The sequence below is a fragment of the Manis javanica genome, chromosome 15 (assembly GCF_040802235.1).
Source record: "Manis javanica isolate MJ-LG chromosome 15, MJ_LKY, whole genome shotgun sequence".
Classification (NCBI taxonomy): domain Eukaryota; kingdom Metazoa; phylum Chordata; class Mammalia; order Pholidota; family Manidae; genus Manis; species Manis javanica.
The window spans coordinates 33,532,789-33,547,258 of record NC_133170.1 but is presented as its reverse complement, the minus strand read 5'-3'; the positions used below and the strand labels follow the sequence as shown (position 1 = coordinate 33,547,258).

Below are 14,470 nucleotides of genomic sequence, written 5' to 3'. Positions count from 1 at the left end.
GGCCTGTCCAGCAGAGTCTGCCCAGGCAAACGAACTGGGGACAAAGAAAGGGGCGCCCAAAGTGGTGGTCCCAGCTCCTCCTAATAAGCAAAGAAAGGCCTTTTATCAACTACATGGCCTTCTAGAGCCATCCGCAGTGCCTTCCCTCCCTCCACTGGGTTCTAGTCTGGGAGTGACCGCCTCCTAACCCAGCCAGAGCCCTCCCACAGATACTGGATCGTGCTATTGGCTTGCCTAGAGCAGGGTGAACTTCCTGGGGCACAGCCACCCATTCCACTCCTTTAGGTATAAATGTGTAGGCCAAGATGGCGTCAGTTTGGAGGGTGGGTGCCCTACCAACTTTTCAGACAGCTAGGCAGCAGCTCATACAGGAACATGGGCTCCATTCCCAAGCTGATTATTTGCTGTATTGTGACCAGCTCACATCACAGGGGTCCAGCTACAGCCTAGTACATTCCAAAAGGAAGCAGGGCCCAAGACCCAGGCCTTGGCCTACACAGGAGAGCATCTTTGGGCCAGACATTGGTTCTGTTTTAGAATAGCCACCACTTCAGATGGTTCCGTCCATATTTCTCAGTACACAAGGCAGCATGGGAATGCGTAGCAGCCTTATCCTTCCAACAAGGGCAGGAGAAAACAGTGCTGAAGCCTCGATCCCCACACACAGCCTTGTACGGTTGAGGGTCCTGTGTGAGGAGGGGCACCCGAGCTCCCGGGGTGCTGTGAAAGTGCTGAGGCCAGTAACCAAGCAGCACTGAGAAGTCACCTTGGCAGATTTTGCCGTGGTCCTGGGGGTCTTCAAGGTTCTGCTTTCTTAACGCCCCCCCGAGGCCTTCACCCACCCTCCTTGGTGGCACAGCACCTTCCTTGGTACAAGCACAGGGGCAGGCAAGGCCCGGCCAGCGGCTCAGGGCCTTTACTCAGTCTTCCAAAAAGAAAAGTCACAGCAGAAGTACCATGACTCGTGATAAGGGAAACAAATAAGGGAGAAACCTGAAGGGAAAAGCTCTATTCCAGAATGGCAGGATGCCTCTCAGATGGCACCTGTCACTTCAAGCTCACAGTTGACACCTTGTGACAGCCTCATCGGTGGGGTCCCCACACACGTGTCTGTAGTTGGCAGGCTCCCCCAGGGCAGAGGTCTTGCCTGTCCTGCCCCAGGGTGCCTGGGTACACAGCACAGTGCCTGAGGGCAGGAGGTAGCCAGCAAACGCCATTGAATGTGTGGTTGAATGTAGGAATCCCCACACCCACCCTGCTTACAAATACAGTAAATATGATGAAAGTTGATCTCTGTTCACTGCCCCTTATTCCTAAGGCCTTGTCAGACTTCCAGGTTTCATTCAGGCTTTCCCACACTTACAAGGGGGAAAGTCAAAAGGAATGGGGAGTCGGGCCAGAAATGAATATGGGCAGAAGGAAGAAAGCCCTCAGATCTCCTGGTCTCATGTGACGCCTTACATAGTTGTGCAAAGTCCTGCGGTGTCCTCAGCAGCTGGCTCCACCTAGCATGGGGGCTCTGCTACCCCTGCAGGGACAGCAGGGAGCGCTGTCTGTGGAGGATGGAGGGCCCCCCTTGGGTATCGTCCACGCCCTCACGTATCTCCAGGAAGCAGACACAAAGGCTTTGGGCAGCTCTTGCCCACCAGCCGAGAGCAGGTTGTCCTGTTAGGAAAAGTACTTCTTTCAGGATGATGTGCGGAGCTTGTGTTGGCAGTGACTGTTCTAAAACAGAACCTTAGGTCAGGCCCAGAGCCTTTTTCCTATTTAGGGTATGACCCAGATCTGGCAGCCGCTTTCTTTTGGTATGTGGGAAGCTGAGATCGGCCTCCAGTGGCCTGAGATCTGCCTGCCCTGACTTAGTGAAGACCCAGCCTTAGAAATTGTTCCAAATCTTTCATCCCACCTCTAGCTGGGAGGTCCCTGTATGATGGCTGTTGCCTAAAGCATGTGAAGTGGAGAGGCCAGGTGGGTCTTGGCCGGCCAGCTGTCCCACTGGTTACACTTGGACTTTCCAAGCCAGTGGCTGCCAGTTATTTTCACATCTGCTCTTTGACATCTCTGCTGTTTTGGGCTCTTCCATGAGTTGACAAGAGAGGGGCCTCAGGGATGCCGTGTGTCTGCCACAGGGACATGGCCACTGCCCAGGCCTCCTTTGGAAGTGCTTCCTTTGGTATCTTAGTTTATCACCTCCATCTGACTCGTCTGGTGAATTGCCCCTTTACTCATGACAGAGAATCAAGGATGCTGATTTTGTTAATATCTTTTTAAAAATTTCCCGTGGCGTTTTGAGGTCATGGACTAGGAATGTTCAGCGTGTTTTGGCCGTGGGTGAGTTGTGGGTACCTGCCAAGGGCCCTCTGAGTGCTGGCTTCCCTTTGGGAGAACTGAACCTCCCTGGGGACCCACCGCTAAGGGAGCCTCCTGCCAAGCTCTGCTCTGTTGCTGAAGGCTGCGGTGCGCCGGGCTCCACGGGGATGTTACCGCACAGGCCTGGGAGGACAGGAGTGGCAGATGAGTACTTCCAGCTCAGTGTTTACGAGTCTCCATGGCAGGCTTTCCGTGTGCCTTGCCCAAATCACCCCTCTCTGGGGACGAATGTGTGAAAGATACAAGTAGTTCTGAGTGCTTCTGGCCTCCTCTTTGTCCGTGGTGGCCAACCCTGGAATCAAGTCAGCATTTCCCTCCCCAAAGCCTCAGTCTCTGGTCTGGGCTGTCAAATCCTGTCGCTGGATTATCTGTTAGTCCAAGGAGCTTGTAGAAACCAGAGAAATAACTCTGGGAGGACAGAGCATTATTCCAAATGTCAGGCCCTCTGGAAGTTCTGTGTCCTCTGCCTTGAAGATTAGGGTGGGGAGGAGATTATAGTGAACACTTCTGGACCAGAAAGCAGAACAGGAATCTTTACCTCAGTGGCCCAAGTCTAGGGATGGCTCATACTCTTCGGAATTTATGCTTCCTCCTTGGAGACAAATCTTGGCTCCACTGCACTGCTCACTAGTTGTGTGGCCACGGGCAGCTTGCTTAGTGTCTCCAAACTTAGTTACCTCATTTGCAAACAATTACCCACCTCACAGAATTTCTTGAAGCTGGCTAAGTACACTCCTTATTCCTGCAGAGCACTTTCCGTGAGACCACTGGGCGGCTCACCACTCTCCTCTGTGCTCCCCGTGGGACCATATCATGCACAGGTCAGGGCAGTTGATTGCTCTTGTGCTGCTGTCTCTCCTCTGACAAGCCTGCAGCTCTTGGAGAACAGAGTCTTTATCGGCTTTGTTTCCCAAGGTTCTAGTAGAATTTCTGGTAAATGGTGCACGTGACCCATTCACACCAAATACCTCTTCTGCAGGGTTTTTCTATGCGAGCGTGTTTGTTCACACCACCTTGAAATTGCTTGGATCTGAACTGATGAGTGTTGATCGTTAGTTTTCCCTGAAGTAATTATTCTTTTTCTTCTCCCATCTAAAAGAAATGCTTAATTTTAGTCTGTACATTTGGCGTTCCCTGAAACTTTATACATGGGTGGTTGGTTTACATTTATTTTGTTCTCATCTGCTTTCCCTTTAAGGGCTGGTGTCACACATACACAATAGGAAGGAAGGAATTGAACGTATTGGACAGGGGTCCTCAGCCTTCACGTGCTTGCCATGTTGGGTTTTGATGAGCAGCAGAGGGGAGAACAGGCGGTGGTGAGCACTGCTCCGGGCTGGGCAGGTTTGTGGCCACTGAGGGGGCACCATGTGTGCCCCCCGCCTCCTTTTTGCCATTCTGTGGAGTCCACCTATCTCCTGATCTCCCAGATGCCCTGGCAGCACCACAGTTCACACTTAGGGGCCCTGAGTTCAGGGTCGAATGACCAGAGGTACGTGAAGTGCCCAAGGGTGCAGGGACGGGCCTGCGTGCGCACAGAACCTGGGGAGTAGTGCTTAGGCCCCATTTACCTGAATTTATAGATGAAGGTGCCCAAGTTTGCTTTTCAGTAAAGATTCTCCAGTAAATTTGGAAGATGCTATTTGGTGGAAAATTCTGATAATTGTGGCAGGTGTACTAAGACTTTATCCGGTGGTTACCTGGATTCATAAGAAGTTCTCTCTGATGGTACCACAGGCTCAGAACACTGTGCACAGCAGAACGGCCGGGCTTCCGGAACACATTCTGTGCAGTCTGCTGCATGACGAAATTATTAACTCGGCGATCCCAGCCCTTTCCTCCAGTCCTTCATTATGGAGCTTCTGGGCTTCACGTAATAGGTCACCAGTCCCCCAACACTGGGTGGGTATGGTGTGCCCGCCAAAATCCAGTGTTCTTTCGCAGAGCTTAGAATGCCCTGACTAGGGTACAATGCCATTGGTGACCTGGCTGCGCTCCTGCTTCCACCTCTTCTCAGCACGTCTTCCTTCCTGCAGCCACCCTGACCCTCTTCCCACCTTTGCTGGCGGTCCAGGTGGGTACAGCATTACTACCCAAGAACACTCACGTGCTTATGGTGAAGCTGTTCCTGGACATCAGATACACCACTTAACTGGCATTTGCTGGGTACCACCCACGTGCTAGGCTAGAAGAGGAGGAGAATATGTGGGCACAGAGTTGGTGTGTGACACGTGTGTGTGTATATAATTTTATTCCATGTTCATAATGGCCCTGTCCTCACTGATAGGCCAGGAAATTAGATCTCAGTAGTATGTGATGCTCCTGACGCCCTTCAGCCAGTCACTGTGATCAGGTGTCTAACCTGGATTTGTTTGACCCTGAACCTGTGTGCTACATTCCATTATAGTGAACACATTAAAGGGTAAATGTGATGGGCCTCCAGACATATTTAGAATAAAAAGGTTCTATCAGAAAGAAGAATGATGGTAATGAGGGAGACGGTGTTCTTCTAGACTGAGGAAGACTCGGGAAGCATAAGCGTCACACACAACATGAGGTCTTCCAAAGTCCGGGGGTCTGTTGTACTACTCGACAACTGTAAAAGAAATGAGAGAAGTTCTTCACAGAACAATGATAGTAGAGAAGGAACAACAGAATTTCAAAAATCACCATTTAGTAACTCCCAGTATAATAATGGACTCAGGAGAAGATCATCCGTTGCTATGACATCACTGGAGGAAAGGATGGCGGGAGCAGGGTGGCCCCGTGGGTTTCCATATATCAGCCAGCAGATTACTTACTAATTGCAAAGGGGAGCATGTGTCTGTACAACAGAGGTGGGCAGGCACAGTGCCGCCCGTGTGGTGTCCTTGTTAAACAGAATCCAATCAAGAGGAGACACACCGACCCACAGGGTGAGAAGCTCCGTGAAACACCTCGCCTAGCCCACCACGGGTCCTCTGCTGCTGTGCACAAAGCCCTGACCAGATCCAGGGTCGTAGGGGGTGCAGCTGGAAGCTCCCAGTGGAGCTGCTTTAGGGGGCAGGGTCCCAGTGAGCAGAGCTTCCTCAGGGCCTTGGCCAAGTCCCCAGCACCCCGCCAGTCACCCCATGCTAGGAATCTGCTGGTTGGGATGGTGATGGAGCGTGTGTGTGCTCTGCCTGTGGGGGCAGGTGTGTGGTCGTTGTTCCTCCTCAGTGAGGTTCGGTGCCCCCACCGGGGTCCTCTCCTGGCCCCTCCAGGTGCCTGACCTTGCTCACTTCCCCCCAGCCCCGCATCCAGCCCCCTGATCCTCGTCTGGGCTCTGCCCCTCCTTTCTCTGAGCTGCAAGTGGCCACCTCGGGCCTGAGCTCCTCCTCACCCCCACCTCCCACCTGTTCCTTGCCCAGCAGGTGTCCACCCCCATTGCCTCTCACAGGACTTTACTTCTGTGCCTATCTTGCAGCCGCAAGTGTGAACGGCTTGGAGGAGCCCAGCATTGCCAAGAGGCTGAGAGGCACTCCTGAGAGGATCGAGTTGGAGAACTACCGCCTGTCTGCGCGGCGGGCAGAGGGACTGCAGGAGGTGCCTGAGGAGACGCAGGCTGAGCACAACCTCAGCAGCGTGCTGGACAAAGGCCCAGAGGAAGACGCCGCCAGCAGGTCAGCCTAAGTGGGAGCCACAGCCCCCTTCTCTGTGTGCTGCCCCATGCCCAGGGCATGCCCTGGCAGCCTCTTCCCCGCTTGACTAGGCTGCCCCTCTGGGGAAGGCAGTGGTGCCTCAGGTTGCATCCTGGGGTCTCAGCCAGGCTTTCAGGGTTTGAGTGTTGCTGTGCCCCCTGCCAGCTGCGTGACACAAGACAAGCTATGTAGTCTCCCTGTGCCTCCTTTAACCCATCTGAAAGGCAGGTAGAGCTAGTCCCTTCCTGCCACAATCGAGCTGACCGCATGTAAGGTGCCTAGAGCACTGCTCAGCCTCTGGGAGCGCTTGCAGGTGGCAGCCGCCATTACTGCTGCCTAGCCTGGTGCTGGGCGGCAGGCCTGTAAAGTGGACAGGAACATGTATCTCATTGTGTTATGGGTGAGGAAAGTGATGGCAGCTGAGACAAGAACCAGGGACTGGTGCCAGCTCGTGCTCCGCACCTGCGCCCAGGGCTCTCCCGGCCTCCCCTCCCCATCTGGGCCGTTCCCTGTCTCCTCATCTCCTTGGCCAGTCAGGTCATGCCTCATCTGCCTTGACTCAGCGGCTCAGTGAGTACTTACTGAACACTTAACAGGCCTTTAACACTGCTTTTCATTGAAAAAGGAACAAAAAAATAACAACCACAAATTCTGCCTCAGGTGGTGGTTTATGCACTTACTAGAGGGACAAGACTCCCACACAGTGAGCCTATGCTGTGGGTTGGTGGGCGGAGTGCCGTGGCGGAGTGACCGCATCGCCTCTGTGTGATCCACCTACCTCTCTGCTTTGCAGTCTGAGGGAAGCCATCTCACCTCCGGGCTGTTTCCCTCCATTGTAAAAAGAGTAGCAGAGTGAAGGGGGGAACCTAGTAAATATACTGTTCTTTCTGTAATTGTAGATTAATGATACCAAAATAAAAATAAAAAGTAAAAAAAAATAATAATAATATTAATTCACAAAAATTAATAAATAAATAAACCAAAAAAAAAAAAGAGGAGCAGAAAATGTGCATCCCAGGGGCCAATACAGCTGCAGTGGACCTGGGCTTTACCCACCCAGCACTTGAATCATGTTTCAGTGAGTGGGGCCCACAGGGCACATGCTCCGGCCCCCAACTCTCTGAGGCTGCTGCCTTTCCCTGAGGACCTCACTTTGTCGCTACCCAGGCCTGCCCAGCTCAGCACAGAAGGGCTTAAAGTGTTCGTTGTTCCCTTACGAGGGGCACTGCAGGAGAACAAGGCTGGGCATGTGCACCTGCGCAAGCCAGACTCACGGGGCCACTGGACTAGGAGCGTTTGCCACAGCCGTGGGCCCCGGGAGGCTTTGCGTTGACATGGAGAGCTTTTGGGTCACATACCGGATGCTTCTTTGGAGCCACAAGTAAGAGTGTGGAAATAATGAAAGTAGAGTCCTCTTTTAAGTTCCAAGCATGCGTTTCAGAGGGTGTAAGCTGGGCCACATTCCATTACCTCAGCCCTGCTGTCAGACCGTCTGGGCCAGCTGGTTCTTGGGCTGGCCTCACAGAGAGCATTTCCGTGCATTCTTGGGCAGCCTCTTCCTTGTCTGCACTTCCAGAGCCATCACTAGGTGCAGGTCATGGTCACACAGCTCCTCCCAGAGCACCCACGGAGCTGCATTGCACCAGCGCGCAGGGCCAGGGAACCTGGGGCCAAAGCAGAGCTGAGGCATGGTGTGGGGGTGAGTGGGGGTCAGACCAGTTTCCCTCCTGCAGTTTGGAAACTGAAACACCATGGGGCAGCTAGTGACCGTGGTGCAGGAGGGCTTCCAGGAAGAATCTCCTGGCGATTGCTGTGGGCATGATGGGGTGTGGGAGTAGAAGAACTTGATGGCAATCAGCGGGAAATGCAGCAGTAGTAAGTGCCCCATCTAACTTAAATCCAAGTTTAAAAAAACAAAAACAACTACATTAGCCACTATACAGAGTGAAAAAGGGTCTCGTAAAGCAAAGCTCCCAGGCGAAGAACTGTATAGCTTTTGTCTCACCCCCAGGAGGCTGCAAGGTAGGGACCTCAGAGAAGGCTGAGATCCCACGCTGTGACCTCAGGCACTGCCACTGCCTTTCCCATCTGTTTTTTCATCTTCCCCACAGCACCAAAGTCAGGTACATTTCTGCTTCAGCCCTTTCTTGACTACCTGTTAGGCTTGAAGGTGAGGAGAGGCAGTGTGAAGGAGTGAAGTGATCCAGCCCAGGAACTTGGTCTGACAAGTGTCTAGAGCTCCTGCCTCAGGCATCTGCTGTGGACGCAGAGCCTTGTGATGTTTCAGACCGTGACCTGACGCAAACCTGGGCTGGAGACCTCGCTCTGCCACCTGCTGGCTGTGGGCAGGTTTCTGAGCTTTCCTGTGCCTCAGCTTCCTCCTTGGCGAAGGATGCTGCACCTTCTAGATTTGTTATGAAGGTTAAATCAAATAAAGCAGCTGACAGTGTGTAGCGCCTGTGAGCACTGAGGCGCTGCCCCCTCACTGTTGTTCTTCATCCCTTGTAGCAGAGTGCAGGCACCCCTCAAGGGGGCAGGGTCGGCAGTTCCTGCACTGGTTTCCTAGGTGGTTTAGATGCCTCCTGTGGTTGGGTTTGGCCCCGTATCACCTAGCCCTTGGGCAGTGTGAGCAAACTGCCTGCATCGGCAGCACCCAGCGAGCTTGTAAAAGTACAGGCTGCTGGACAGTTTATGATTCCGTCAGCCTGCGCTAGAGCCCAGGATGTGCATTTCTGCCAAGTTCCCAGGCGAGGCTGTGGTGGAGACCAACTGTGAGGACAACTGCCCTAAGTTTCCCAAATATCCTGCTGAGAATGCCACCTGGGACACCTGGTGAACAGACCAGTCCTGGGCCCTCCCCTGGCAGCTGATTGCAGGGGTGTGGCAGGGAGCGCAGGACTACTTGTTTTTAACAGACACCCTAGTGATGCTTTGTAGCTTAGTCCACGCAAGCGGAGAGCCTGGGCCAGGCCTCATTAGCCCCATGATGCTACCATGGAGTGGGGCACGGGGAGCCTCATCCAAAGGAAACTCTGGAAATAGTACTTTTCTGCTCCCTGGGAGAGACCAGGGACCTGAAGACAAGAGGGGGCTGGCTTCATGGCTTTGGTTTGACTTCTCCCTGATGGCCTGTCTGGAAGACCGCCCGGCAAGGAAAACCATTTGTGCAGGGCCCATCTGCTGAAGTACTTCAGTGTCTGCATATTCCTGGCTCTAGAGAACAAGGCTGTGCACCTTCCAGTCAGGGCAGCCAAGGGTACAGAGGACTCCCCCAAAGTGGATGGCACGCCGGCCCCGAGGGTCCTTGCCCTCCCAGGGTAACATGAGGAAAAGCCTCTCCTTCAAGGCTGATGATGAATGGGTGAGAATTCCCAACTGCTTCTCTCCGTTCCTCACCCTTTCTCTGGCAGACCAGTAACACAAGCCCTTGCTGAGCAGAATGTCACCCTCAGCCTTGATTAACTTCCACTGTGTGAAGATTGCTGGACGATATACACCTCCAGCAGCCTTCTTGACAGGAGAGTATTTGGACAGTTGTCAGAGAGGATGGGGTCTAGGTGTGGCCAAGCAGGACATACAGTTGCACGAAGATGCTCTGATTATTAGTAGATTAATTTACCAGTGAAAGCCATGAGTCCCATTACCCCTTGAAAACCACCCAGGAACTTCTGGTGGTGGCTCACACAGGCCTTCCTCATTCATGGTAGGCTTGTGGAGTTCCTGGCCCCAGGTTCCTGGGACAGCCAGGAGGCTGGTCATGACCTTGCTCCCAGTTCACCCAACAGCTGCCAGCAGATGAGGAACTGTCGGGTCCTCAGAGAACCACTGACTGGGCACAGTGCGACATGTGGACATGGGAGGGGATCCTAACTTCTCACAAAGGGCCCACCTCATTAAGCTCAGTTTCCTCCCTGTAAACATGGGGAGTCCAACAGCGGTAGTGTCCTAGAGTCCTAGTGCAGGTAGGGAGCTGGTCATGGGGAGTGTGTGGCACCTCACCAGGGCACAGTGAGTGTTGGCACCCCCACAGCTTTGCCTCCTGGCACAGAACCTCTGCTTTGCTCATTTAAGCCTGGAGCAAACCTCTTTAGACTGTAGTCCTTGGGCCTGCTGGTTCTGCCCCCTCCCATGTCAGAGCCACAGTGAGCACAGGGCACCCGAGAGGAGGTGGGGAAGGTGCTTTGGGACACGCTGTGACAGGGAGGATTTCCGAGTGTTCTGTCTGGAAGGGTCAGTGCCTCTCACGGACAGTCTGCCAAGGGCCTTTGGGGCACTGTGTCTACATTGTGAATGAGACCGCAGCCCACCGTGGCTTGCCCTGGGGAGGGCAGTCTAGTCAACAGAGCAACATGTTGGTACAAATGCAAAGTCAGAACCTGCTGTGACGGAAAGCTCTTCTTGATGACTCGACTTCCTGGTCCTCGACTCCACGGAGGCTGTATCCTGAGAGGCCAGCCTTTCCTCCCAAAAGGCCAGGGAAGTTGGTTGTTGGTATTGTATTTCGTTCTGTGTAGTGAGTTTTCCCCACTTAAAAGAGTCCTCAGGCTGTAGTCCACAAGAGGGGCCTGCCTCACTGCAGATTCCCTTCTCCAGCCTCTTCCAAGGCCAGACCCAGAGACTCAGACTGGGAGCCATCAGAGAAGGTAAAGTGCGCCTTGAGCTGTGGTGAAGCCATCCGGTGCGGCCCTCAGCGGCTCGCCTTGTTCCAGGGCGCTCACTGCCCACATCACATGCAGTACAGCCGACCCCACGAGCTGCACCCCACTGACTGCTGGGGCACCCTTGTGTGCTTGAACATGAAGAACGGCTTTCATTCTGCCCCCTGCCAAAGCTTGATAAATCTACTTAAGATTTAAGATGCACATAGGAGGCAGCCCTGTCCTTATTTCATGTTTGAATGATGTTAAATGACATATTTTGGGTTACACATTGTTGTTAATAAGAAAGGAAACAAATGAAAACACAAAGGAAGGCAAATATGATACCTAAGTAAACACTGCCCACATCACATGTGAAAAATAATCAAAATCCAGGTGCCAAGCTTTCCTTGGTTCAAATTCTTGCATCCGCCTGCCTTAAAGTGCCTCCTCCCGACCCAGCCTTCTACCCTCCACAACTGTGCTCTACTTTATTCGATCTTTTCTCGCCTTGAGACAGGCTTTGCTGCCCCTATGTTCCTTCCTGTGTCCTGGAATGCATTAGCAGCAGGGGACGCTGTAGGCTTTAGTTGGGGGAAGGAAGAAAGGGGGACTCACCAAACAGCTGCATACTGTAGAAAGCTGGCTCTTTTTATTTCTGTACCCACTGGCTTAATGGTAGTAGGGGCTCGAAAATGTGTATAGAGTGAATGAATGAATGTGTGAACAAGTGAGTGGCTGGAGTCCCCAAGTGTGACACGAGCATAAGGAAGGTTGGTAAAACCCTGACCTTCACACAGGCTTCCTCAGTGAGGACCTGAGCTCTGGGACAGGCCATAGCTCAAGGTCACACAGCGGGTCAGCCACAGAGCCAGGACAGCATCACGCCCTTGCTGCTGATGTGTGGACCATTGCTCGCCCATGCCTGGGTGTTCAGAGGGTCTTGCTGGGGCCCCACTACCCAGGCAGTGACCAGTTGTCATCCATCTCAGCCTGTAGGCCAGCTGGTGCTGCGTGACCCCAAGCTCCCACTCTCAACTAGTGTTCTTTGTGGCATGGCCAGCCCTCACTTGTGTCACATTACTAGACCACCCACTGTACCCAAGGCCCGGGGAAATGAGGACTACCTGCCAGGCAGGGCATCCTAAGGGCTTCGAGTTTACCTCAGAAGCTGTGAACAAAGGCCAGGCATCTGTGAGTGAGGTTGAACTCCTCAGAGCCCAGTGCTGAGCCCTAGTGGCGGGGTGTCATGTCCTTCCGGCATGCGGGCTCACTCCCACAGCCGTACTCTGGGCAGAGAGCCCGCACAGGGAGACAGGATGGGTGCTCATCCCGCCCCTGACGGTTCTTCGCTAGAGACCCCATTGAGCCGGGCTGCGGGCTTGCCCGGCCCAGTGGGCTGAGGGCATACCTCCCTCAGGAATGTTCCTGGAAGTTGTCACACCACGGACTAGTCTGAGCGTGGCTGTCCGTGCCATAGCATGTGGGGTTTCCCTCCTGCCCTGTACCAGCACCCAGTTATGCTGCCCCTCTCAGTAGGGAAGGCAGGGCTCAGGGCGTTGCTGCTCCTGGGCGGCGGCCGTGATTTCTGTCTCAGCTGGTGCTCTTCCTGACCCGACGCAGGCTGGATGTGGGGGCAGGGGTGGAAAATGCAGCTGGGTGTCAAGAGTGGTGGCCTCCCAGGGGTTGGGACATTTGTTTCCATGCTTTCCCCATAGTCCCTGTACTGTCACTTTGCAGCGAACAGCCCAAGGCCTGGCCCATGGTGGGGCCTCAGGAGCAGTTCAACCAAACAGTGGGTCACGCTGGGAGACTTTCTCCCCGCCTTGATGCCCAGGGTCGTGAGTTATATCAGAATGAGTCTGGGCCGCCCACCTCTTCTGAGGGCCTCCAAGATCCTGAACTTGGTGGTGTCCCCATTTGCTGCAGAGTACCTGCCAGCCAGGATGCTGGTCCTGCAGGTCTAAGAAGGGTTCCGGCCTGTGCGCCCACCCTGCCCTTGTCCTGCTCTTGCTGCCACAGCAAGTGTCACCTGGCAGGGAGGCACGTGGGACCCCATTGGGCTGCCTGTCGGGGCTCTGCCCCTGGTTGCGGCTTCTCGCCGGGCCTGCCCCGTGGTCCGCACTCACTCTGCTTGTGTGGTTGTCCTGCAGCAGCTCCGAGTCGGAGACGGATGAGGAGGAGCCCGCGCTCCCCACCTCGGACCTGGGCGGCGTTCCCTGGAAGGAGGCCGTGAGGATCCATGCCCTCCTGAAAGGAAAGGGTGGAGAGGAGCTGGAGGCCTCGAAGGGCCAGGAGCTGGGCAAGGGCGAGGATGGGGACGAGGACGAGGAGTATGAAGAGGACGGGGACGACGGAGAGTCCAGTGAAGGTCAGAAAACACCCCCCACCCTCGCCACCGGCCCCTCCGCATGACCAGGCTTCTGCGGCCACGAGGGCACACCTCCTCAGTGCCCCCGGGCGCAGGCACTGCCCCTTGGCCTGTCCAGTGACGTCCGCGTCTGTGTTGAGTGGAAACTGGAAGGGAGGTCGGTGCACATTGGGGCGCTGGTTCTCCTCGCCTTCTCGTTTCTTTTGTCCCCTTTAGTTTAAGTTGAATTTATAATTCCTTAATATACATTTAATTCAGTTAAATTTATATTAATTCTTTAACATACATTTAATATAAAATTAAATATAAATTAATGCAACTTTAATATAAAGTTAATAAAGAAAGGGAATTTAGCTTCCTCGAGGATTCCCTAAGTCCTCGTTGTGGAGGTTGGGCCTGCAGAACACTGACCACACCAACTCAGAGCTGCTGTCCGGGGGAGGGCTGCGCGCCTGAGCTGCTTCCGGGCTTGGTGACGACGTGGGGTGGCATGTTGGGACCGGTGTCCAGAGGAGCACCCGCTCCAGCACTCGGTCCTCTGGTCGGCTCTGAAGTCCCTCTTGCTTTGAACCCAAACGTCCCAGTGCCCCCCCTGTCTCTGGCTCTGTGTGTTCTTAAGTGATGAGGAGGGACTGGCTGGGCCTCCTTCTCTTGCCTGAGTAAGAGACTGTATTCTTTCCTCTCCATGCTGCTCAGGAGTCTCAGGGGCAGTGAGGGGGAGACCAGGGCAGGCGGAGACCTGAACCCCTCTGAGGACAGAGCCTGTGCATTGACCGTCGTACCGTGCCCGCAGAGCTGAGGGGGGATGACAAGGATGTGGGGCCCTCTAAGCCCAGATTCTTCCAGCTGTAGTCAGAGTCACAGATTAAAGTCCCGATGGCCTGGGTCCGTGGGGTGGGTGCCACCCTGGTCTGCTGCCCTTTGTGCTTATCTCTGCTCCTCTGGAGTCCAGTATGCTCAGCTGCCCAGTGTCGGGTCCCTTCCCTGTCTCTGATCCACAGATGAGGGAAGAGATGCGGTTGTTCGTCAAAGATCTTAAGGACCAGCCAGGGGACTCAAGGCGTGACAGCGCAAGAGTGGTGCCGAGAAGGCATCTCTCATATTTATTGATAAAATGGTTCTTAACAACAATATTGGGGTTTCCATGCACAATCATTAATTAAGTTCAACTCTCAACAGTTTCACTTTCTGAAGGATAACGAACAAATCCTCATGGTGAACAAACACAGAAACTCTTTCTGTCTTGGCTACCATTTCTGTCTTGACTACAATCATGAACCATAAACAAACCATCAAGGCAAAAGTGCTTATACATATGATTTTCATATATAAAAAACTTTATATATAAATTCCATATAATTCCCACATTTCCCCCTTTTTGTTTTTAAAAGGCTTCAAGATAATGATTGTTGTAACTCAAGCGAAAGATCCAT

At 53.7% G+C, this 14,470-nt stretch overlaps 1 protein-coding gene across 32 annotated transcripts in view; it reads left to right on the top strand.

Annotated features, from left to right (window-relative positions):
* Positions 1–14,470, top strand: part of MICAL3 (microtubule associated monooxygenase, calponin and LIM domain containing 3) — a 215,597-nt gene that overhangs the window by 154,336 nt on the left and 46,791 nt on the right. For 25 of the 32 annotated variants that reach the window (XR_012125419.1, XR_012125418.1, XR_012125420.1 and 22 more), the window contains 2 exons: positions 5,816–6,011; positions 12,820–13,037. Coding sequence is in view for 29 of the 32 variants with exons in the window: in XM_073222429.1 (XP_073078530.1) it covers positions 5,816–6,011; positions 12,820–13,037 (414 nt within the window). In the remaining 3 variants the exon portion in view is untranslated. Of the gene's footprint in view, positions 1–5,815; positions 6,022–12,819; positions 13,038–14,470 lie in introns of those variants that run through there. The other 7 variants (XM_073222424.1, XM_073222450.1, XM_073222445.1 and 4 more) reach the window with 4 other exon arrangements.